This window comes from Typopeltis vanoorti, chromosome 11 (assembly GCF_054136105.1).
Source record: "Typopeltis vanoorti isolate ZY-2024b chromosome 11, IOZ_Tvanoo_1.0, whole genome shotgun sequence".
Classification (NCBI taxonomy): Eukaryota; Metazoa; Arthropoda; class Arachnida; order Uropygi; family Thelyphonidae; genus Typopeltis; species Typopeltis vanoorti.
In genome coordinates, this window is record NC_143559.1 from 120,466,048 (window position 1) to 120,491,882 (window position 25,835).

The following is a 25,835-nucleotide window of genomic DNA, read 5'->3' on the forward strand; positions in this document are numbered from 1 at the left end:
CTAAGTCTATTGTAGATATAGAATATAAGGTTTTCATAACCTATTGAGAATACTTTGGACTTTTGGATGTTGATCTGCAGACCAATAAGTTTAGCTTGTGCCTCTAGCAGACTGTGATGATTTTGCGCATTTGTTGGTTCTGTATCAATAAGTACACCGTCAGCAAAGTTAAGATCAGTTATTTGCAAGGTGTGGGTAGTAAAACCAAAATCTTCTGTGTTGATGGTCCGAAAGATGCCAGGACATCACCTTGCAGGACTTCTGCTATCACCGAAAAGGATTCAGATGTTTCTGTTTTAAACATTACTGTAGCATTGTAATCTTTATAAGGTGCTGAGATTTCTTATATGATTTTTGATGGAAGACCATAGAAGCTGAATATTTTGATCACTGCTTCTATCAAAGGCTTTTTCAAAGTCTATAAAGGTTAAAATGAGTTGTAGGCTTTTATCACATGAACCTTCTATGATTCTTCTGATGCAGTGTATCTCTTCTAATATATTTTTTTTTTTTAATTTTAGAAATCCAGCTAGGTCTTTTTTCTTAAAAGTGGTGTTAGGCGAGGTTCTATTCTATTGTAGATTTTTAACTGTGGCTGATAGTTATGTAGTTATCCATTTTATTAAGAATGCCCATTTTGGGTATAGGGACAAGGCCTTGTTTCCATTGTTGAGGTTTATTCCAGTATTTAATGCTCGATTCATTACAATAAGGAAATTGGAATATATATGTGTTGTATCCAGCATTTTTAAAAACTTCTGTTCTGATTCCGTCAATCCTGGGGATTTTCTTGCTTTTGTTTGATCTTCCCAACTTAACATCCACTCTTTTTATAATTTCTTCAGTCTTAATCTGATAGAATCCCTTAACTAACTTGAGGGTCTTTATCGTATCTCCTCTTTTTCCCCCCATATCCACCAACCTCTTTAATCCATATTCTCACAAACACTCTTTTCATAATCAACATTCCAGAGTACTGATACCACTTTGGTTATTCATCTTTGGACCCTCTCTAGTGTTTCCATATCACAATGAAAACAGCATCAAATTCCTGACATATACCGTCAGGAGATGTACAGGATCATATGATAGTACTACATAAGTTACATCATTAGAAACTTCCTATCAATAATTTTCCTCCAGATTAGCCTGTTATCTGTCAACACTAATATTATCAGATCTTATATTTCTGTCTTCTAAGGCACTTTTTACTGTATCAATCCATCTACATCTTGGTCTTCCTCTGAGTCTTTTTTCCTGCCATCCTGGCAAAGAATGTTTAGCTAAATCTTTCCTCTCCCATTCTGTTTAAGTGGCCATATCACCTGAGACTAGCTCTGCTAATGCATTCCTGAATGCTAACAATGCCAAGTTCTTTCCTAATATACTCATTTTTAATATATTGCCAGTGATGCCATCTGTTCACTCTAATCTTTCTTAGAACTCTCATATCAGAGGTCTCCAGTCTTTGATCAAGTGTTTTATTTCTAACCTAGCCCTCAGATCCATAAGTTAAAATTGGTTTGAACAGTTTTATATACAGCTAGTTTTGTGTTGACTAATCTCTCTCTTATTCCACATAAATTTATTCAGTTGACTTCCTTCCTATCATACCAACTTTGCTAATTCTACTGTCTATTCTCAAATTTAATTTGCCATCTTCACTAAAAAGTGTGCCTAAATAGCTGAAATGTTTTACTTGTTCTATAGATTCTCCATTCAGGATGCAGTTGATGTTTTCAATGTTCCTGCCTATTTTCACTGTCTTTATCATTTTAATGTTGATTTTCATACCAAATTTATTACAGCAGTTATTCATTGTGATCAAGGAACCCTGCAAACTTGTCCTGGATTTATTTAAAAGTATAACATTATCTGCATAAAGTAAAGAACTGAGACCAACATCTCTAATATTGATTTATGATCCAAACAGATGACGAATAATAGGGGAAATAATGTATGCCCTTGTCGTACACCTGACTTAACATCAAACCATCTTCCTGTACCTCCTTCAATTCTAACTGCTGATTTACAACTCATGGTTAATCCTATCTGTAGAGTTGCTATGTCTGTCAACTATATAACACTGGAGGTTTGTCTGTCTAGCATGATGAAAACCTGCCATCTCCATATGAAACCTACTAACTCATCTTCAGATGAAAAGACCTAAATGTTTTTCACATCCTAGACAGAATTACAAAACTCAGAACTTTTCAACCAAAGTATGAAGTCATTATGATTGAGCTGCAGAGACTCTTCTACAGCTCAGTCAATAAGTAATTTAAAAAAAAAAAAAAAAAATTATATTTGGTCCTTTAGTCATGGAACATGCTGTAGAAAGTTTTGCAAAGAAACTGCATAAATTTTTAACATCACCAGATTTTTTTTTTTATTATTATTAGTTATGAAAAACCACATCACATAAATGCTTTCTATTTTCGGCTTCACAAAAGACAGGTCCTTTCTACGGTATGTTCCATGACTTACGGACCACCCTGCATTATTTGAAAGTTTAAGGTGGCACACCTTTTGGCAACTCCTATAGGTAAGGATGACCTCTACTATTGCTTCTGCCTTATTATCTCGACTCTGGGCCTGGCTCCCACTGACGAGACCTCAATAAAGGTCGAAACCAGTATGGGTAGTGGCCCTTCCCTTAATGCATAGCAGTATACATGTCCACAGGGATATGTGCTGTGCATTATGGGGGATACTGAGACAAGCAGTTGAGATCTTGATCCACCTTTGCTGCGAGTTGCCCAGTGTTGTACTACCTTACCTCGGTCCTGAAGATATTTTCAGGCGCAAACTTTGTTTGCTCACACTTGGATAAAGGATTAAACTAAATTTATTACATACTGTATTGTGAAAATGAATAACAACGAAATAACCATTCAAAAGTAATTCCATGATGATGGTACAACACGATAGAATTTCATGCCAGCTGGGGAGTCACCTGGTTAAACAATGCCCCCATTGTTTTCATCGGGGAACCAGGGCAAACAGAGAAAATCAGCTACTGGAACAAATCCTAGAACATGTCCCAACTCATCAACAGAGTTCAAGATTGGTACTATCAACATTAGAGGTATCAATGGAAAAGAAATAGAACTAGCAGAAGAATTGGATAAGTACCATATTAACATATTAATATGCATGACTGAAACAAAGAATACAAAAAACAGCTGAGTCCTTTGACTTCTGATACCAAATGCATTCAGGTGTTTTATAGAGTCACCATACCAAATAACTTCTTTCTTTTTACCAACAACATCACTTACCTGATTTCCATTATTTCTTGACTTACCTGTTTCCATGCTTTGTTGTTTCTTCTTTTACTGATTAATTTTCATTTTCTCCCTACGCTCATTTAAACGCTTCCCAACTTTTTGTAATTCTAGCATCATTTTTCTGATGACCTGCTTTAATTTTGCTATTTTGAAGGTTAATTCATTTTCATTAACCTTCTCCACAACTCCAATAACTTCTTTAGTGGGGGCCAGCCTTCTTGTTCTCACCTGCGGTGCTCTTTTTAGCATCACTTTTCCTATGCATTTTTGGTGCCATTTTAAACTATTGTTGAAATATCTTAATAAAATATGTTATAAAATACTAAATACACTTAAAATCTACACTAATATACTACAAAAACACTCATTTTCCTATGGAAAAAATACAATGGATGAAGAGTACTGAGCCCTGGGGTACATCAAAATTAATTGAAAAATCTGATGAAAGGAAACTATTCACCATTACTCAGAGTGAATGACTGGAGAGGAAGCTAGCAATCACTTGCAAAGGAGAGGAGGAATAGTGTAGAATGGTGGCTTGGTAAGAAGGCCACGATCCCAGACTTGATCAAATACCCTGGAAATATCAAGAGTGACCATGACCATTGAGTCTCTCTAAACTTTTCCATTTCATATCAAAGGTGGGTGAGGATAAGGAGATTTGCTGTGGAATGAGAATTGGCAGAATCCATATTGATGATCACTAAGTAATTGGTGAGTCTCTAGGTAGTGAAGCAGTTGGGTGTTGATCTTTTCCCTTCTTTTTGAAAGTATTGAGGTCAGAGTAATAGGACAACAGTTTGATGGTCAACTTATCTCCATTTTTGGGAACAGGTTGGAGGAAAGCTTGCTGTTATGCTGTAGGGTAGATGCCAAATGAGTATGACAGATTGAAGAGATGATGCAAGATGGGTGAGAGTTCTGTAGCACAAGTACAACAGGAAGAATATTATCATGGCCAAAAGTCTTATTGGTATCAAGGCTACTATTTTTCAGATATCTTTCTGGCAAAATTTCAGAGGAGGCATTCTGTGGACAGTCTGTGGAATGGTAAGAAATCTGCTTTCGTTGTCTATATGAGATGGAAGAAAAAGCTAATATCAAGAAGTCTGCCTCATCTTTGGGAGATGTTATCATTGTACCATCAGGATGTGAGAGAGGCAGAAACATGGAAGGACAGAAGTTACATCCCATTAGGCTTTCCTCTCTTGTCCTAAACACCATCTGCTAGTTTAATATTCTGATGAATTTCTCCATAATAATTTTTATGAGGTTATGCAAATACATTTTTTTCATTTTCTTCTTTCATGTTATTTTGCAGAGAATTGTACTTTTCATTTCATTCAAAAAGAAACATTTCATTCAAAATCTAATATTTTGTGCACAGCTAACAATATACTTCCAAATGAAGATCTAGAAACCATCATGTAATGCTAAAATAGATTGTAGGTCGGTAAAAGGTTCATCTAATAAAATAACTAACACACACACACACACACACACACACACACACCAAAGATTTGTTTAAAAAATATTTTTTCTCCCTACTAACAAACTAAACATATCCAAGCAAAAACATACCAATTTCATCTCTAGTTCGGTTCTTGAAACTTGCCATTCAACGAGCTCTTCAAAACAAGATGGATTTTGTCTTTTTTTTTTTCTTTTTTTGAGTGCCTTTATGTTACTGCATAAAGAAAGAAATTCAGAATAATTATTTTTCACAAGATAATTTTTATTTTCATTTAGAATCATTGTTTTAATTACTACTTTTTTTTTAAACAAGCAACTCAAAAATCTGTTGCATGATCCTTTATATATATACTGGGGGGGGGGGGGGGGGGGCACTGCCCCCCCCCCCCCCCCCCCCCGGTGCCTATGCTGCCCAATCCCCCCCGAGTTCTGGACTGGTAAGCCAGTTCTCCTTCAATCAATTCTGATGACTCGAGACATGAGACAACAATGTGTTTGTCTCATGAAGGCAAACACATTGTTGGACGTTTCAAAACAATAAAGAGATAAAAAAACATGACATAAAAACGTTTCAAATTTCTGCTTATCTTTTTATATATATAGAATAGATGTTTATATATATATATATATATATATATAAACAAATGTATTCCATACCATATATATACTTAATTTCAATAAAACTTATTACATGAAACTATGACTTATCAATGCTTATGCATCCAACATAGACAATAATCCATGTGATGCGAGTTATAGTGTTACATGATATCTCCCTCTGAGCAATGAATTTTATTAAAATCTTTTTAAAGAAATTTTAACTAAATTTAAGCAACAAAGCCCCTATGGAAAGATATCATCTATTTACTACCAGACTGGGGGGGGGGGGGGGAATGCACAACAGGAAGAGACCACTTTCCATTTCACAAAGCAATAAATGGAAGCATAGCACTATCATCAGTATGACAAAAATGCTGTTATGTAATCACCACATGATACCATTTCTTCAAGATGACTTGGTAAATAAAACAAAATATTGCCAAGTATATGATTTATCTTGTTTTAGATTCCTATGGATGTGATCCATTGAGTCAATTTTTTGTAGCACATTCTACAACACTGTGGGCTTGCTATAGACAGAAGGAATGAAAACCATCTGGTAGACTTGGTGATTATGGTATCCAAAAAAAGTCTTTTGTAATTCTTTTGTAATTCTAAATTGAATTTTATTTAAGAATTAGGCATACATTTAGAAGAAGAACCTACAAAACAGAAAAGTTAAGAAAAAAAGTAATTCATGCCACAGTAAACAACTCTCCAACTTTACTCTTACATATTCCTACCAGACATTTATAGATACGAAAAATCCACAAAAGTAACACTACACTCCAGCTTGAAGTCAACACATCAGTAATCCTACTTACAGAGTGGCTAAATTCTTTGCACAAAGAGCATACAGGCAACACACTCCAACCTGTTATCACAAAAAAACATTTCAAATAAACACTGATAATTTTTATTATTATTATACAGGTATCTCCATGGAGTCAGAAGCCTCAATTATATATTTGGTTTAATCCTTTATCCAAGTGTAAGCAAACAAAGTTTGCACCTGAAGTATTTTCAGGGACAATGTGTGTCAAAGGTTTGCCACGAGTTGCCCCAGTCCTGAAAATACTTCACTTGGATAAAGGATTAAACCAAATATATAAGTAATAGCATAGCCAAGTGAAAAAACTTCCATCAGAAGCCTCATCATCAGGGAACCTTTATATACATTATATCTATCATAGCACTGTCAGGGATCTCACAACTAACACTGGCAAATCCAGCGTTAGTTGTGAGTGTACTCACTCACCATGAAATATATCCCTCATGTTAATCTTATAGAACTCCCTTTAACAACATAAGTTTCTATTGTGTCCCCTCTTTTCCACCTATCAACTAAACTTGCAACTCACACAGCTTCAGCCTATCCTCAGAGGAAGAATTCCAGACATCACCAGCTTGGTTACTTGTCTCTGAATTATCTCTACTACCTGATCCCCAAAACACCCAGGTGTCTAAAATCACACACAGTAGTCAAGACGCAGCTGAATCAGAATCTTATAAACTCTCTTTGTTAGCATTTTTTTTTCAACATGGAAATAATTCTTTGAGCTATTTTGGCAACTTCTGCAATATGCCCTCTGAACTTCAACTCTCTACCCACCATTAATCCCCAAGTCCCTAACCTTATTCATTTCCTGCAATCGTGTACCATTAATGTGATACACAATATGTAACCTTTTCAACCCAAACTGCACAACTTTACATTCTACAACATTAAATCGACAATCATTATCCTTTGTCCATATTGCCAATTTATTTAAATCATGCTGCAGGATATCTACATCAACTATTGCCCTACTGAGCTTTTCATCATCAGCAAACTAAATATCTTCCCCCCCCCACACACACACCTTAAATATTTCTCTATATCATTAATACCCAAATTAAAGAGTAGCAAAACTAGCACAGAAACTTGAGACACTCCACTATTCATCCTCATTCCCTTAGATTCCACTCCACCATATAATATTCTTTGGTCTTTGTCTATCAGCCACTCCCTCACACATGCCCCCAGCTTCATATCCATTCCCATTTGCTCTAACTTATGTATAGTTTTCCATGTGGTATTCTGTCAAATGCCGTTGCAAAGTCCAGCAGTCATAGTGTAGCCATTTCCTTTGAAACAATTCTGCTGGCACCTTATTATAAAATGTGAGTAAATTACAGAGGCAGGATCTACTTTTTACAGAGCCATGCTGTCCCTGTAGATTATTACATTCCTATCCACCCATTCCTGAATTTTACTTGTAACCAACTTTTCCAATACTTTAACCACCACTCCAGAGATACTAATTGGTCTGTAATTTACTACTTCTGTCTTGGGGTCACCTTTATGTAATCAAACTATCTTACCCTCTTTCCACTCCCTTGGAACCATGCCAAAGCTGCGACTTAAATAAGTTCGTCAGAGGCACTGCCAGTTCACTCGCACGTTCTCATAGCACACAAGCAGGACATGGCATTCAGGCTTACTGCTCTATTCACATTGATATTTTTCAATATACTGAGTATGTCTAGTTCATCTACCTCAATGCTCAAATCAATCTCTGTTACCTCAGCAAAATCACCACCTAGATGATATATCCTTGTAAAGTGATCACTTAGTAACTGCACTATTTCTTCTGCTTCTGTCACTTTCCTGCTATCAGCACCGGGTAAAGTTATATTTCCATAATCATTCTTTCTCTTACTTCCTACACAGCAAAAAATCTCTTTTGGATTTACTTTGGCCTGCTTAGCAAATTTTCTCTCAAAATCTAATTTAGCCTTCCTTATCATACTGGCTACTAAAAGAAGAACCCTGCTCAATTGCAGAATACTAAAGAAGAAGACCATACTGGTTACCCTTTCTTGCTTTGGCTATATTTTGCTCATGGGCATGCTGATCGCCATTTTGTTTATATTCCTTCTGCAATGAAGTTGAAATCTCTTTTGGATTTACTTCGGCCTGCTTAGCAAATTTTCTCTCAAAAATCTGATTTCGCCTTCCTTACCATACTAGTTACCCTTCTTGTCTGTGCTATGTGTTGTTCATGGACATGCTGATCACTTTCTTGTTTATATTCCACAATGATTTTTTTTTTTTTTTTTTTTTTTTTTGTGCAGCTCCTGTTTATATTGCTAATCATCCACTTAATTCCTACTCAGTTTATCCTCCTGACCCTGGGTATGCAGTCTGATACTGACTTACTCAAACACTTCTTGACCGCTTCTCATGCACTAATGACATTCATTCCATGTTGTTTCTTATGCAATGGAAATGCTCCAAGTTATCTCCTAAGTTTGTCATAATTGCCAGCTTTGTAGTTCTGCATAAACCCTTTCTTGACTGAAATTTCCACATGTTGAGCAACCTCCTAGGATAAGACTGCATGGTCACTTTTCCTGATCATAGGTAGAGTTACTTACTATAACTATAGATAGATCTTCTGATGCTATCAGATCCAACACTCTTAAACCCCTGGATCCTTCCATCATGTACTGTTTCATGTAATTATCCCTTAGTAACTGTATAAATTTCCTTTCAGTTTTGCTATGTGCCCTTTCCTCCTTCCAATCTGTATCACCATGAGCAGACATACCGTCCAGGCCTACAACAGTAGGCCTGGACGGTATGTCTGCTCGTGGTTTAATTTTTTTTACTATATTGAGTACCTCCAGTTGATCTACCTCACTCAACTCTATTTCTTTTGCTTCTGTCAACTTCCTACCATAAGCAGTGATAAGCAGTGATTAAAATCATCCTTCCATAGTCATTCTTCCTCTGACTTGCTACATACTGAAAAAACTCTGATTATCACAATCTGATTTGGCCTTTCTTACTATACTAGTCACCATTTTTGCATGCAATTTGTACTACTCATATCACTTTATTCTTTTGATCTACCTCACTCAACTCTATTTCTTTTGCTTCTGTCAACTTCCTACCATAAGCAGTGATAAGCAGTGATTAAAATCATCCTTCCATAGTCATTCTTCCTCTGACTTGCTACATACTGAAAAAACTCTGATTATCACAATCTGATTTGGCCTTTCTTACTATACTAGTCACCATTTTTGCATGCAATTTGTACTACTCATATCACTTTATTCTTTATATGCCCTCCATAATGCTTTCTTTTTTGCAGCTCCTGCTTTATATCTCTACTAATCCACTCAACTCCACTTGTTTTATTCTCCCAACTGTGGATATTCAGTACCATACCATATTACCAATTGATTTGGATTTGAAACCCATGAACTGCATTCAGCATTGCACACACATTTGTCTCAGGGGTGGCTGAACCCACACGACTTACCAATACTTGTAAGTCTTCTTGATTTTGCACTTCCAACCTCCACTGAACACTTTCTCCAAACATCTAACTTCAAAACTATTCAAATGAAGTCCATCAGGCATATATAAATCCTTTCGTCCATCGAATTCACTCCACACATCTATAAACTGCACACAATTCCTTCTGTCCAATCTTTGCGCTGATTTATCAGCAACTGTAGTCCTCAATTCTGTCATACCATACCAAGGCATCAAAAGCTCAGTCGTCCTTACTTTCTCACTCTTCTTTTTCTTTTTTTCTTTTATCAGGAACACTTTATATCTTCTCTCATTGCATACTTCTGAGCTTTCTTCCTGTGGACCCCCCCCTGGTCCAAAGCAGCAACCAACAATATATTTTGTCTATTGGCATCTATCTCGCACCAGATAACCTTAAATGAACCATCTCCTCCAGACTTAAAATTCTCTTTACTTTAAAATATCATATATATATATATATCTTAATCCAAATGGAAGACCAGAGGCAAATGTGGCTATCAATTCAACGTTTATAAGTACAAATTATGCACTTTGGTATACTGATATTTCCAATGGCATATTACATTGGTGGGATTGCACTACAAGAAACTGATGAGGCTAGTGATCTTAAAATTATAGTGGATATGAATTTGAAGTTCAAAGGTCACACAAGTTGTTTAAATAATTTGAGTCTCAGCTCAGGAAAGTTATCACAGGAATGGAAAGAATGTATGATAGTTCCATTGTACAAGGATAGTGCAAAAACCGACACATAACTACCATCCCCTCACTATCTCTGGAGGACTGACAAAAATTTTAGAGTAGTAAGAACTTGTATACAAAAATGGGTTTACAGACAATCTATACTATGCAAGCTTTCATAAATTAACAAAATAATACAGGCATATCATCATCATCATCAAATTCCTGCCATGTACACTCAAAGGGTGTACAGGATATGATAGTACCACATGAAAAAAAAATTTACATCATTACTAACTTCCTATCTACAATTTTCCTCCAAATCAGTCTGTTACTTGTCAAGACTCCAACGTTATCAGATCTTATATTTCTATTGTCTAAGGCAGTGTTTCTCAAAGTGTGGTATGCGGACCCCAGGGGTCCGCAAAAGGTCTTCAGGGGGTCCATGGCAATTTTTGGCTATGCATCATTAACGCATGAAATAAAATTTAAGTTTGAGATCGTAAAACGTTCCTATTGTATCACTGAATAAGGTACAGAGACATCTGCAGGCTGTGTAATATGTTTCTCAACAAATAGTGCAATTAGAGACAACTGGGTAAAAACGGAACTAATGAATCACATGACCCCTCCCACATAAAATGCTGTATAGTAGACAATCAAAAACCATACGGTGCACCGGCAACATATGGTTTTGTTTGAGTGAACGTGTTAAAACTAAGAAATATATAGTGAATGTGTTTCAGATATTATATAAGGAATTCGGTTGAAGAGAATTAACATTTCAACTGAACTGTTGGCTTGCTTTTGTCAATTAGTAGCGCGCTCTTTTGTTAATACTGCACCAATCATATGGACGTCTTCATAGCTGCTTTATCTCTACTGGCCTACCATTGCTGTCTGTTTCGAGTTCTGCTTTCACTAGTCGCTAGTTGAAGGACTGTTCGTTAAATTTGGCAATTTTTTTTTAGCTTTCAAATTCTTAAGTATAGATCATGGTGAAAGACTGGATTTTTAAAATGCGCAAAAGAGAGGAACATAGTAGATACAAGTAGCTGTCAGCAACAAGAAAATATTGACATTGTATCTGGATCAAGTGAAATTGATAAGTGTGTGTCGTCTGACATCTCTAAAGAACCAACTAGGAAGAAGATGAGAAAACTTCATAAGTACAATATAACTTGAAATGTGGATTTTCATAGACGGGAAATGAAGAGGACCTATTCCATTATGTGTAATTTGCAGTGAAACTTTAAAAAATGCAAGCATGAAACCATGTAATTTAAATTGCCATTTTGAATCGAAACATAATGAACACAAGGACAAACCTGTCAAATGTTTTCAAAATAAACTAAAAAATTTAAAAGAATCTCAAAAAGTGATGTCGATTGTGTCAGGAGGTGAAAACATAAAGGCTTTAGAAGCTTCATATCGTGTGTTGCTATTAATAGCAAAAAGTGGTGCAGAAGAAACAATTGGTGAAACTTTGGTTAAGCCTGCAGCAAAAATAATAGCGGAAATTATGATTGGAGATAATGCAAAAAGATCTTTTGATAGGATTTGTCTTTCAAATAGTACCGTTCATCGAAGAATCACTGAAATGGCTGAAAATATAAAACAAACATTGTTATCCGATATACGTAAGAGTCGTTATTATGCACTGCAGGTAGATGAATACACCGACATTACAAATTTTGCAAATCTTCTAGTGTTTGTTAGGTACAAAAAAAATCAAAAAATTCATGATGACCTTTTATATTGCCAACCCTTGCCAGAACATACAACAGGAGAAGAAATATTCAACAGCATAAATACCTTTATGCATCAAAACAAGCTTGATTGGAAAAGTTGTGTTGGAAAAGACGGAGCGAAATCCATGGTCGGATCTAAAAAAGGGCTTGTTTCAAGGATTCAAGTTGTTGCACCAAATGCAAAGTCGACACACTGTTGCATATACAGGGAGGCTTTGGCTACACATATGATGTCTACAGACCTAAGAAAAGTTCTTGATGAAGCTGTAAAAATCATAAATTATATTAAAGGCCGTCCTCTAAATGCCAGACTTTTCTCTCAACTTTGCAAAGAAATGGGAAACAACTATACACAACTTCTTTTCCATACCAATGTTCGTTAGCTTTCTCGCGGAAAAGTTCTTACTCGTTTATTTGAACTTCGGAATGAACTACAAGTTTTTCTTGATGAAAAGTTTGAATTGAAAAATAATTTACATAATTGGAAATGGCTCAGTCAATTAGCATGCCTGGCAGATATATTTACTGTATTAAATAGTCTTAATTTATCTTTACAAGGCAAGGAAATTTCTATACTTCATGTCCAAGATAAAGTGAACACCACGTTGGCAAAAATGAAGTTATGGCAAAAGCGGGTTGGTAATGGAGAATTTGACGTGTTTCCATCGCTTCGTGAATTGCTCGCAAGTTCAAATGAACATCTAGAAAAGTATTTCCATGAATTGGACATTAATATTGAGTGGATAAGATACCCTTTCAATAAAAACAAATTTATGCCAAAGGGTCTATCATCAATAGAAGAACAACTTTTAGAACTAGCTTCTGATGGTTTCCTAAAAAATAAATACAGTGAGAATATCTTATCATCATTTTGGCTACAAATACAGAATGAATTTCCTGAATTAACAGATAAAGCTCTAAGGTTCATTTTTCTATTTCCAAGTTCATATCTGTGCGAAGTTGGATTTTCGGACCTTGTAGATATTAGGACGAAGAAGAAGAGGAATCGCATTATAGATGTCGAACCGCATCTGAGATTAAAATTAACAACTATAGAGCCAAATTTTATCTCACCATAAGCAATTTCACTCCTCTCATTGATGATAAATTATTTCAAGTAAAACTTTATAGTATCTTTATAAACTTTGTTTTATTAAAAATAAATCATATTTTTTGTTTACATGAACATATAAATTCAAATAAAATTGATAATTAATTTTTTAATTTTAAATTACTTTATTTGTTTAATTAATTTATTTATGTTTAATTAATTTTTAATTTATTTATTTTTAATTAATTATTTTATTTTTGAATTAATTAATTAGGGTACTTGTTAATAATGAAAATTTAAGAAGGAGTCCGCAGATATCTGAAGTTTGAGAAACACTGGTCTAAGGCACTTTGTACCATATCAATCCACCTATATCTTGGTATTCCTCTGGGTCCTTTTCCTGCCAACCTGGCAGAGAACACTTGTTTTGCTAATCTTTCCTTGCCCATTCTGTTTAAGTGACCATACCACCTGAGATTAGCTCTACTAACGCATTCCTAGATGCTGACAATGTCAAGTTCTTTCCTAATATCCTCGTTTTTAATATGATATTGCCATTGATGCCATCTGTTCACGCCTATAATCTTTCTGAAGACTCTCATATCTGCGGTCTCTAGTCTTTGGTCAGGTGTTTTACTTCTGACCCAGCTCTCAGATCCATAAGTTAAAACTGGTTTGAACACTGTCTTGTATACAGCTAATTTAGTGTTCCGACTAATTTCTTTCTTATTCCATATGAATTTATTCAATTGACTTCCCACCATACCAGCTCTGCTGATTCTGTTATCTATTTCTATATTTAATTTACCATCTTCACTAAAAATTATGCCTAAGTAGCTGAAATGTTTTACATGTTCCACAGGTTCTCCATTCACAACACAGTTGACATTTTCAATGATTCTGCCTATTTTCATTGTCTTTGTCTTTTTATTGCTGACCTTCATATCTATTACAACAGTTATTCAATTTAGTCAGAGAATCTTGCAGACTTGTAGCAGATATATTTAGAAGTATAACATCATCCGCATAAAGCAAGGAGCTGACATTAACATCTCCAATTCTGATATCATGTTGATATTGATGATGTAATGCAAGCATAAAAAGTGAATAATATTGATTCAGAGGCCATATATTTCAACCTGAAAATTGCAGTTCATCAGTGGCATCAGGAAGTTGAATATAAAGCAGAACTCGAACAATGGATTAATTTAAAACAGCAAGAGACATGATTTTGTATATAAAACAGTGTGAAAGAATAAGTGAGGAAATATTATTTAATTAAAAAAAAAAATTGGTTTGATTAGAATAACTCTTAGATAGCTTTGATAGCAAGAGGTATTCATTCTGATTCAAGTTTGGACAATGGAATAAACAAATTTCAGACCATATGATATTGTGGTTGGTATCTATTGCATGGTGTACAAGGCCAGATTTCCTATTGATGATGTAAGACTGGTGTTCTTGTATTCTTTTATTACACAGAACATCTAGCTTTCTGAAGTAAGAAAGATGACATACAGGAAGTTGGTAAATGCAAGGAATAGTGATAGATGAGCATTTATCTTTAGAGGATGAGAACCATGCTGATAGTTTGTTGAATGGAATAAATGTAGTCAGAATAAATGGGACTCTGTGGACTGTTATTTGAGCTCAGATTTTAGGATTCAAAAATATGTTGTATGGTCCACTCTGAGAAGCCATGAAGATTCATATATCATTTGATGTTCAAAAGGAAACAATATATAGAATCCCTATACATTTATGGTATCTCAGAACCAATCTTTAGAACTCTTAAAAAGTATAATCTAGTGGCTAAATTTATTCAATTCAACAAACTATCTGCATAGTTGCCATCTTTTAATGCCCCCCCCCATCTCCAATCTCTAAAACAACTATACTGTGGAAGGTATAGCATGGGTTTACTAAAGAGAGGTCGTGCTTTAGCAAATACTCATATATTATAGAAATGTTATGGCTGAATTGTAATAAAGGGAATGGATACACTATGACACTCTTGAATCTGCCAGATTTAAGGTGGCCAGAAGTGTATACACCCCATGGATCAGTCCTTGGGGGTGTATACACAGTAATGATAGTGCAAAAGATTTTATGGAAGATATTCAATTTTTTATGCTGAGCCCATACATGAGAGGTTGGTTAATCAACCTATAGTATGTTAGTACTGTGTATGTGTAATAAGTCGGGAAAGGAGAAACTTGTTTACATTTGATTTAAAAGCCTGTATATATTGTATTCCTTGAGAAACACATAAGGGGGAAGACCATCCCACAATACTGCAATAGCAGGAATGAAGGAGGAGGAAAAGAAACTTGCAGCTGCTGCCCAACATTCCTTCACATCAGGGGCGAATATTCCGGGTGTGCGGTGCACATCCACGAAATATCACAGATATTATATTTTTGCATATATTCCCATTAAAGACTCCCCCAATTGTTTGCAGACTTAAAATTAAACACAATATACAAATGCTTCATTGTCCTCTTCAGGAGAGTAATAAAGCATTAGTGCTTCATGAAGAGGGCACTTTTTGATGCGTAAACATTGTGTCACATTCGCGTTAATAGACCAGGTGTGCATTCATAATGCATACACCTTTGAGCCCTTCAAAAAGATGTAAAGAGGATGCAGCAGGTCAAATTCTTAGCTTCCTAGTATTTTTAAACCACTGAGCAAGTGTAGCTAGGTGAGCTAACATTTTGAGCTCACCCAGCACCTAGCATCTGCGATTGGCTATTGTGTCAACCAATTCAATTGAACATTGTCACTTGTCATGAGGTGAGCGCTTCCTTTATACGAAGGCTGTATTACAAACAGCTGTTACACATGTTTTCTGGAACTGAAAATTTGAAAGTGGATGTTAGGATAAAAAATGCTAATTGTTTTTTCTTTTGCTTGTGCAGTATAGCATCTGTCGAAGTTACAAAGATAAGACATTGTTGATCTACAATAAAATACCAGCATATGTGAGATTGATAAGACAGAAGAACTGCTGATACTAAAAAAAAACAAAAAAACTAATGAACGTAGGATTCCCGAGAGTGTGGATAATTCCGATAATGATCAGATGTTATGTATACTGGAGTCTCAGTAAACAAAATAAAATTCTTGGAAAATGGAGCGAAATATACACAAACCAGAGAAATACACATAACATGTGCAACAAATTTTACGAGATGATTTGCTGCTCCATCAAACCATATTCATTCCTACAATACTCTCTCTCTCTCTCTTCGTGAGTTTTTTTTAATTATGCCATCATAAATTCACTTATTCATGTTTAGACTGATAGAATCGTGCTATTCGCTCTACCCAGCAACTTATAGGACACACATATCACAAATGATAATTATTAATAATTCTTGTACCATTAATGAAAGTGTTTCTACTTACACTTATTCTTTCCTATTCTTATATGTCTTATAAATAGTGGTTCACATATTTTCATCTTTGAGTATTTCAAATATACCAACCAAATACAGGTAGCCTTCAGTTCACGCCGGTTCAATTTACGACGATTGCCTGCGCATGCTTTCTTACTGTAGTGTGGTTGACTGAGAAACGACGCTAGCAGGCACTCTAGTGTTTACGGAGCTACTACAATGTATATGTATCAAAACTAGTTTTAATGTTGAATCTACCTAATTGTTCTATTTAATTTTTTTTATGTACATACGTATTTAAATTGATAAAGTACTGTTAAGTTTTGAATGAAACAAAAATTAAATTAATTTACGTTTCCTTCAGACTTAACATGGGGTTACATTTTGAATCAATTATTGACATATCAGAACATACTAGACACTTGTAATTTCACTAAAATATTACTAAGCTGAGAATCCTTCATTTAATATGTTATATTGTAAAATATTGTGAATTGCAAAACTGCTTAAATCTTACTGCTTAAGTGTAAGTACTTATAAATTGCTGAGAGAAAGAGATAATCCGATTTAATAAAAGTAGCCGGAATCGAAACACGTGCAACAAAGAATACAGGTTTACCCTTTCGTAAGCAAATAAGTCCCCCCCCCCACTCACACGCGCAGAAGAGTACACTAAGAATTCCATGTGTAGCACTCAGTACTGGGTGACGTGAGGTGATGCTGAGAAAAATGGGAGGAGTAATCGATGACGTATAGCGCACAATTTAAAAAGTCGTGCAGTGCCAGAAAAACAGGCTTACTCTTACTCTTATGCTCGGTTACGCTCTGGATTTCTTGCAGTCTTACTGATGTGTGTGGAGCCTCCTCGTGGCGTCTCCTCGTTCCCCGCAGATTCGAGACAATGACTGAGGAACTTTGCCATGGATTTCCCAAAAATTTACCGGTCGGCGACCAGCCCAGCAGAAGATATTCACAGATGCTTACGGAGATATTGTTACGATGTTGAGCAAGTTCACCAGAGAACAACGTCTACCTATTTTCGGCAGTAGAAGTAAGTGCAGATTAAACCCTTGAAGAATGCCTCAGAAAAAGCAGAAGGAATGTGGAGTCGAAAGTAATTGTCCAGACGAGATATGTAAGGTGGCCAGATAGTTCCCCAGCAATTGGTAACGTACAGTCTGTATTTTTTTTATGTGTATATGCGTATTAGAATATCTGTAAATTTTAGGAAGGACTCTAGAGAATGTTTCTTTTAATGATAAAGTAATAATGAGAATTCTGAGTATTTTGTGAAAGAAATTATATGAGAGCACGTGGAGCCTAGGAATTGTCTTTTAATGATAGAAAAAGTTATGAGGATTTTGTGAGAGGAAATTGTATAAGAGCACATGAAGCTAGTTTAGTAATTCAGTTAATAATTGTCCTTAGTATTGATGAATAAGTGTTATTTTTCAAGTATAAATTGTAAACCTTAATTGAAGTTCTTTGTCATGCATGCTAAGATAGATATAGAGAATCTGAGTAATTAGTGATCATTCATTAGCAATTGCAGATTACTTACTAAGAGTGAATTCATAGCGTGTATAATGTTTCAATTGAATTAAATGTTTTGTTCTTTTTGTTTAACTGATAACTTGCCTGATTTTCTTCTCTATTGCACTTGCTCAAAAAATATGGACCACAGCGGGAGATTAATTTATAGAGAGGCTACGACTGCAAACGTAACTCTTAGTAAAAGAAGATTGCATGCTAAACTGTGTTCTGGTTCCTTGATTCTACACTATCTGTTTATCTAGGATTCGGGGTGGTGCAGTGAAAAATAAATATTCCCTGAATCCGAAAAAGGAATTAGAACCAGAGAGGAGACAAAGGAAGTGGCATTGACCATTAATATTCCCTTTGTCACACAAACCACTAGCATCGTTCTTATAAGTAAAGATCAGCCAAGAGAGATATTGAAGTTAAGAGAATTAAGGTTTTTAGGGAGATAAAGTTTTACTATAGAAGAGTTAAGCAATATTTAAGATTAAAGAGTACAACTTAGAAAAAAATAAGAGTATATAAATTTTACAGTACGTAATTACATACCACGTCTGATAATAGAAGTGCATAAAAATTAGCAGAACTTGGTGTTAAGAAGGTGCGGAATTCAATCACACTTGACGAAGAATGGAAGATGGGCAGACACGTGCTAATGCCTGTTGAAATATGAACTTACCTCCATCGACTGTTACTACAATTATGAAAGCAGATAGAATAAAACAGTCTATGCAACAATCTACAGCAGCAGCAGCACTAAATGCAAAACATGTATGTTATAGCAGGATAAACTTCATGAAAAAATGGAAAAATTATTATGATTATGGGTGGATGACTTGAATCAGAAAAACATTCCTCTGATGCAGGCTGTTATAACTGAGAAAGCAAAAACAATTTTTGAGGATTTTAAAAAAGACAGATGGAGGCAAAGAAACATTTTTAGGAAGCAAAGGTTGGGTCATGAGATTTAAATCTCGAATTAAGTTCCACAGTGTCAAGTTACGTGGTGAGGCGGCAAGTGCAGATGTTGCAGAAGTGGCTGCTTTTCCTAAAGAATTTCAAGACTGTGTAGAACAAGGAAGTTATCCTCTGATCTCATTTTTAATGTTGATGAGACTGGGCTTTACTGGAAAAAATTGCCATCACGCACCTTCATTTCCTGTGAAGAACATTCCGTTCCAGGTTTTAAAACTGCAAAAGATAGACATGCTTTTGTTGGGTGCAAATGTCTCTGGAACTTTGAAGCTTAAACCAATGTTGGTGTACCATTCACAGACACCACGCACTTTCAAGGGTCTAAAAGCCATGCTGCCATTCTATTGGAAATGGAACAAGAAAGCTTGGTTTACACAAGACATTTTTATAGATTGGTACACAAATGATTTCTGTCCTACCGTGCTTCGCTTCTGCAAAGAAAATTATTTGCCAGCCAAGGCATTGCTTCTCTTGGATAATGCCCCTGTACATCCTCAAAACCTTGCTGAAGTAAGAACACCATTGAATATCAAGGTTGTTTACATGCTCCAAATACAACATCGCTTTTGCAACTGATGGATCAGGGATTATATCAATCTTCAAAGCCTATTACCTCCGTATAACATTTATGGAAACGGTAAGTCTTGGACACTTCAGGAAAAACTATTAAAGACAATCGGTGGTCATTTGATATTTTGAAGGGCATTAACAACATCGAGACAACTTGGAACGATGTTTCAGCAAAGTGTTTAAAAGGAGCATGGCGAAAACTTCTTCCAGCATTTATGCATGACTTCGAGGAATTAGAGCAAGAGGAGAATGTTATTGAAGATGTTACCAAGCTTGCGTGAGAGGTGGGATTGTACGATATTACAGCTGAAGATGTGACAGAAGTCTTAGAGAGCCATGATAAACCACTTTCCAATGAAGACTTAAAAGAATTAGCCAAACAATTAAGTCAACATCCAAAGGAGGAGAAAGAAAACAAAGAAGGTCCTCTGAGAGATATGAAAACGGCCAATTTACAGCATATCCTTGCAAGCATAGAGACATTGACTGATGAACTCTGCGAAATGGACCGTGATTGGGAATGGAGTGCGAACGTAAAAAGGAGTGTAATCGCATCTATTCGACCTTACACTGAACTCTTTAAAGAAAGAAAAAGAAAATCTAGGCAGTTAACAATGGATACTTTTTTTTTAAAAATGCAGCTGATCCGAAACCAGGAACTTCAACATAGAAATATGTAATATCTTTTTGAAGTTTCATATTTTTTGTATATGATTTTGTTTTGTTTTCATTATTAATAATTTTATTTTAACAAATATATACGTATGTATTATGAAAGCTTTAAATATAATGTTACACATACTTCATGTGCATATTTTTTGACTGTGTGGAACATAACTTCATACATCCCATTAAAATTGGGTTAATTTTAATATCTTTTTGAAGTTTCATATTTTTTGTATATAATTTTGTTTTGTTTTCGTTATTAATAATTTTATTTTAACAAATATATACGTATGTAATATCAAAGCTTTAAATATAATAATGTTACACATACTTCATGTGCATATTTTTTGACTGCGTGGAACATAACTTCATACCTCCCATTAAAATTGGGTTCATTTTACGCCAATTCAGTTTACGCCCGTTTTTTCAGGAACAGAACTGAGGTGTAAACCGAGGGCTGCCTGTATAGCATTTTCCTTCATTGTTGTTTCTAATAAATCCTAAAACAGATTGTTCCCCCACTCTATGCAGAAGTATTCAAAGTTATCCTACAATTAATTGCACTGGACCAATTAAGATGAGACCTGATGCGCTGTACCCTCTCAAAACTTTCATACATCGATAAAAATATACAATCACATGGTCATGGGCATCCACGTGGGGGGGGCACTTTTCCTGGGGATTGATTAAAAAATTCCACAAATTATAATCGTAAAATTGATTGAGATATGTAATCTTACACCCTCGACTCTGGGATGCTTTGTGTTTAAATTTTATTATGGGTACCCTGCTTCAGCCCACTGCAGGGTAGCCATAGAACATGTGTTTTATTGCAGCAATAAAACACATGTTTTTGGTTCATCTTTTTCTGATTGGTGAACAGTGTGACCAGTTTGCCCTCTGTGTCTAGTGAGTCACTGAGTGAAGTGTGAATTGTAAATTTATAGTGAAACAAATTTAAACAGAAAAATACATTTTTAAAAGGTAAGTGTATGTAATTTGATATTATTTTACTTGTTAGTTTTATGATTTTCTTGTTTTTAAACTGAAATAATTTAATTTAGGATTAATTAATTATTTGATTTTTAATAAAATATTCCGGTCAATTTTTTTATATATGAAATTGTGCTAAAAACTATTATTTCTGAATACTTTTTTCCCCAAGAATTAAAGATCATTAAAATCTATGCAAAATGAAAATAATGTATTTATAGTTTACAAAGACAAATAATTACATCAAATAAAAAAAAAAGCTAAAAGTTGTTTATCGATGTAATTATTTGTCTCCACGCTTTACCCCCACCCCCACCCCTGGAAAATTTTCTGCAGACACACTGCCATGCATACGGTCAAATTAATGTAAAATTTGTAGCGGGTTGCACAACCCACACGACAGCACACCCAACTGAAATGTGCATGCGACGCCACTGCTTCACATGTTCCAATGGATTTAGTACTGAGTAAGGAAATTATTGATGCTATTTCAGATGAACACTTTCTGTCTCCACTAACTACAACGAACCATAACTACCATCATCATCATCTACACCAATGCCATCAAAACAACACTGTTTTTACTAAACAGCTTTTAAAACTTTACAGTAATAGAAATAAAAATTAACACAGGACATATTGTCTGAAATTTCAATGAAGAAAATGAGCTACAATTAGTATTCTTACACCCAGTTCTATAATGCAAAAGTCTTGGCAGACAATTTTACCTGGAGTGGACAGACAAATCAGAGTATCAGGAAACAATGCATAAGTGCAGGAAGTATACAGTCTCTTATCGATTACATGTCCTAGGTAGAATACCTGCACATGTAATAATACTACCAAATACCATTTGATGGTTGCACAGCAGCATCAAACAAAGGTATTTTCCCCACCTCACTTAATAGCACAGAAGCTTTACACAAGTGCAGGCACCAGGATGAAGATATGAATTACAGCTCCAACTACAAATGCAATGAAATTTTTGTGAAATTTCAATGAAATATTTATAGATACACCTGTACAAAAGTGGGAGGAGTGAGTAAGTAAGAGATGGGTTATTAATCAATCTAATTGGTCTCCTCTAATTGAGTCAAGCATTTTGAGGGAGCTCTTAGAGAGCTCCATTCCAAATTTGAAAGCAGTGTTCAATAGCCAGGCAGATTTGTGATTTGTATAAAGGTTAACAGCTATTCAGAAGTGAAGTAACATCTTGAGCAAAAGAGAAATCCTAGTTTTACAGAAGCCAAGGATGCAATGGTTGTGTTTATGCCAGGAGAGGCTTGATGTCAAGGTGATTCCAAGAAAAGAAATCTCATTTTGGCTGGAAATTTGAGTGTTGTCAGAGAAAATGGTTGTTTTTTTTTTTTTTTTTTTTTGTGAAAAATAAAACAGAAATGGATTTTGCCAGCATTGAAATTGATGAAGTAATCTGAACCACTCTCCTAGCACAAAATTAGTCCTGACACAAATGCTAACTACACTCTTACTCAGTTTAGTTAGCAATTTCTGTAACCCAGAAATCTTCAACCTGTCCTTAAGGTTCCTTCTATACACCTGCCACCATCTTGGTCACTTGCCTCTGGATCCACTCTACTGCCTCCTCAAGAAATCTAGGCAACCAGATTTGCACCCAGTAGTCAAGAAGGGGTCTTTCCAAGGCTGTATAATAACGTGCTTGTCTCTGCTCATCAGGGTATTCTATTCTTCAATGACCAAGTAATCGAATGATCAGCTTTAGCCACTTTTGCAATATGCCCTCTAAACTTTAACTTCCTATCCACTGAGACACCCTCAAATCCCTGGCTTCAACAATTTCCTGGAGTACAGTTCCATACCAGTTGTGTACCACAACTGGTATGGAACTGATAATGGAATTGATAATCTTAACAACTGGTATGGAATTGATAATCTTTTCATCCCAACATGCATAACTTATATTTACCGCATTAAACTAATATCCATTCTCCTTTGCCCAGACTGCCATTCTATCCAAATCATCCTGCAAAATTTAACATCATCTTTATTAACTATTGCTCTACCCAATTATGCATCATTGGCAAACAACTGAATAGTTCCTCTCAGATTTCCTATATCATTAATGCACAAATTAATGTGCATTAATGATATAGGAAATTTTCTTTTGGACTCTACTCATGAATAAACTACTATCTGATATCTCTCCATCAACCACTCTTTTTATCCACTTCACCAACTTTATATCCATTCCCATGTCTTGCAATTTATTAATTAAAATTCCATGTAGAATCCTGTCAGATGCCTTTACAAAGTCCAGCAGTATCACTATAAACCCATTACCTTTATCCAACTCAGCCATCACTGTATTATAAAACGTGAGCAAGTTACTAGGGCACAACCTATCCTTCACAACTCCCCATGCCCATATAGTATTCCATTTCTGTCTATCAATTCCTGTATTTTGCTCTTGACCAACTTCAAGAGGTTGGTCAAGTTGTGCATGTGCAGGAGTTGTAGCCAATACCTTGGCTACAACTCCTGATATGCTCAGTATCGTATTTTTCGATAGATAACAAGCACCCTCAACATTTTCATCACTTCTTTTGCTGTATAGATAATGCACATGCACCAACTAGCGTTGGGAAGTAAAGTTGGGAAGTACAAACAGAGGACGGGGGAATTCTTTAAAAGCACGTATGTTGCTATAGCAGTGGTCGATTTTTTTAATTCAAAATTTTACAATTTCACATTATTGGGGAGCACTGTGACATTACTACGACTTTTTGTGTGACCCGAAAGAAACTCCAACCCCTTGATCTTGCAGTAAATAAGCCATTCAAAGACAATTTGCGAGCTAAGCGGGAAGACTGGATGATGAATGGCATCCATGAATATAACAAAACAGGGCAAATGAAAAGAACGTCATATAAAGATATAGTTACGTGGATTGCAGAAAGTTAAGCTGCTGTAAGTGAAAACCGTGTTAGAAATGGTTTCATTAAAGCACAAGGGAATGCAGTGTGTCTGGTGACAATGATTATAAAGCTCAAGAAATACCAAACGAAATTTTTAACGCAATTGATTCTTTCAATATTGAGTCTGACAAATTTTTTGGATTTGAATAGTGTAATGTTCAATAAATATTAAGTAATACTTCTACCTTAGTTTTGTTATTACATTTGATTTACCTCTCATACCTTTCAAATGTATACCATGCATGTTCATCTTTAACGAATTTAGACTTTTTTTGTATAGATAACGAGCGTTATCTATTGAAAAATATGGTAATTTGCTACATCAGTTTTTGAGCCTCCTTTATTCAGTGGAACTATTTCCCCCCTCGTTCCACCTGCTTGTGACTAACCCATAGCCAAGACTTAAAATAAACAACACAGTCAAAGGCACTCCAATTCTCTTGCACCTTCTTGTAAAACTTCAGCATATCATCTGGTCTCATAGCCGTATTCAGCTATATTGATGAACGTCATATAAAGATATAGCACCTTCTTGAACAGTTTGCAAGTTCTGTAATATGCCATGCACTCCCAATTCATTTACCTCAGTTTTCATAAGCCTTTGCCTCTCTTGTTACTTGCAAACTGTTCAAGAAGAAAGGTTACTAACAGGCACATGAGTGGTGATGTAGTTCCAGCTTAATTAGGTATTCATACATTATACTCCCACTTGATTTATTCTCCATACTCTAGGTATTTAATCTGCTATTACTCCAACACTCCCTTACCACTTCCCATGCACTATCAACATCTGGCTCTTGCAGTTTAGCATGCCATGGCACTAATCCAAGCAATCTCCTAAATTTGTCGTACTTACCAGTCCTGTAATTTCACATATACCACCTTCTTAACTGAAAATTCCATACATTTAGCCACCTTCCGGATCAAGACCATATGATCATTCTTACCAGTTGGCGGCAATGTGGTCATATCGATTATAGACAAAATCTCTGATGCATTTACTAGATCTTGCACACTCTCAAATCCCATCACATGCTGCCTCAGTAATTATCCCTTAGTAAATGCATAAATTCCTTTTCCTTCCTCCTATGCGTTGTTTCTTCAGTTCCAATCTTTGTTCCAATAATTGAAGTGTCCATAATAATTACCCCCACTTCACTCATTGAGCTATAGCATACTATCTCCATCGTCCTTTTACATCTTCTGGTCTATAAAAGCAACGAACTGTATATTTTGTTCTGCTGACCACTATCTCATGAGTAGTGATGGCCAGATGGCCTTAAATGTGCTATTTCACTGGCCTGCATTGAACTCCTATTCTCTTTGGTTGCAGCTCATCAGCTATCATTAATAATACTCTTGCCTCCATTCTCTTCTCTCTATCCTCCCTGAAAACAGTATACTCTTCACATTTTATCCCACTAACTATATTATCTTCTGTCAGCAATGTCTAGAGTGGAATAGGTTGGCAGTCTGTTGTGAGTGCCATGACTGTGAATATGTTAAAGGCAAAGTATGATAAATATAAGTGGATAGTGTTCAGCATGATGTTTAGGGCCTTCCT

The 25,835-nt window shown here is 35.5% G+C and overlaps 1 protein-coding gene across 5 annotated transcripts in view; it reads right to left on the reverse strand.

The window, feature by feature from the left end:
• LOC150102005 (WD repeat and SOCS box-containing protein 1-like) overlaps positions 1–25,835 on the reverse strand; it is a 269,640-nt gene that overhangs the window by 238,202 nt on the left and 5,603 nt on the right. For all 5 annotated transcript variants that reach the window (XR_016549016.1, XR_016549015.1, XM_090400168.1 and 2 more), the window contains exon 2: positions 4,872–4,977. Coding sequence is in view for 3 of the 5 variants with exons in the window: in XM_090400168.1 (XP_090256294.1) it covers positions 4,872–4,908 (37 nt within the window). In the remaining 2 variants the exon portion in view is untranslated. The remainder of the gene's footprint in view (positions 1–4,871; positions 4,978–25,835) is intronic.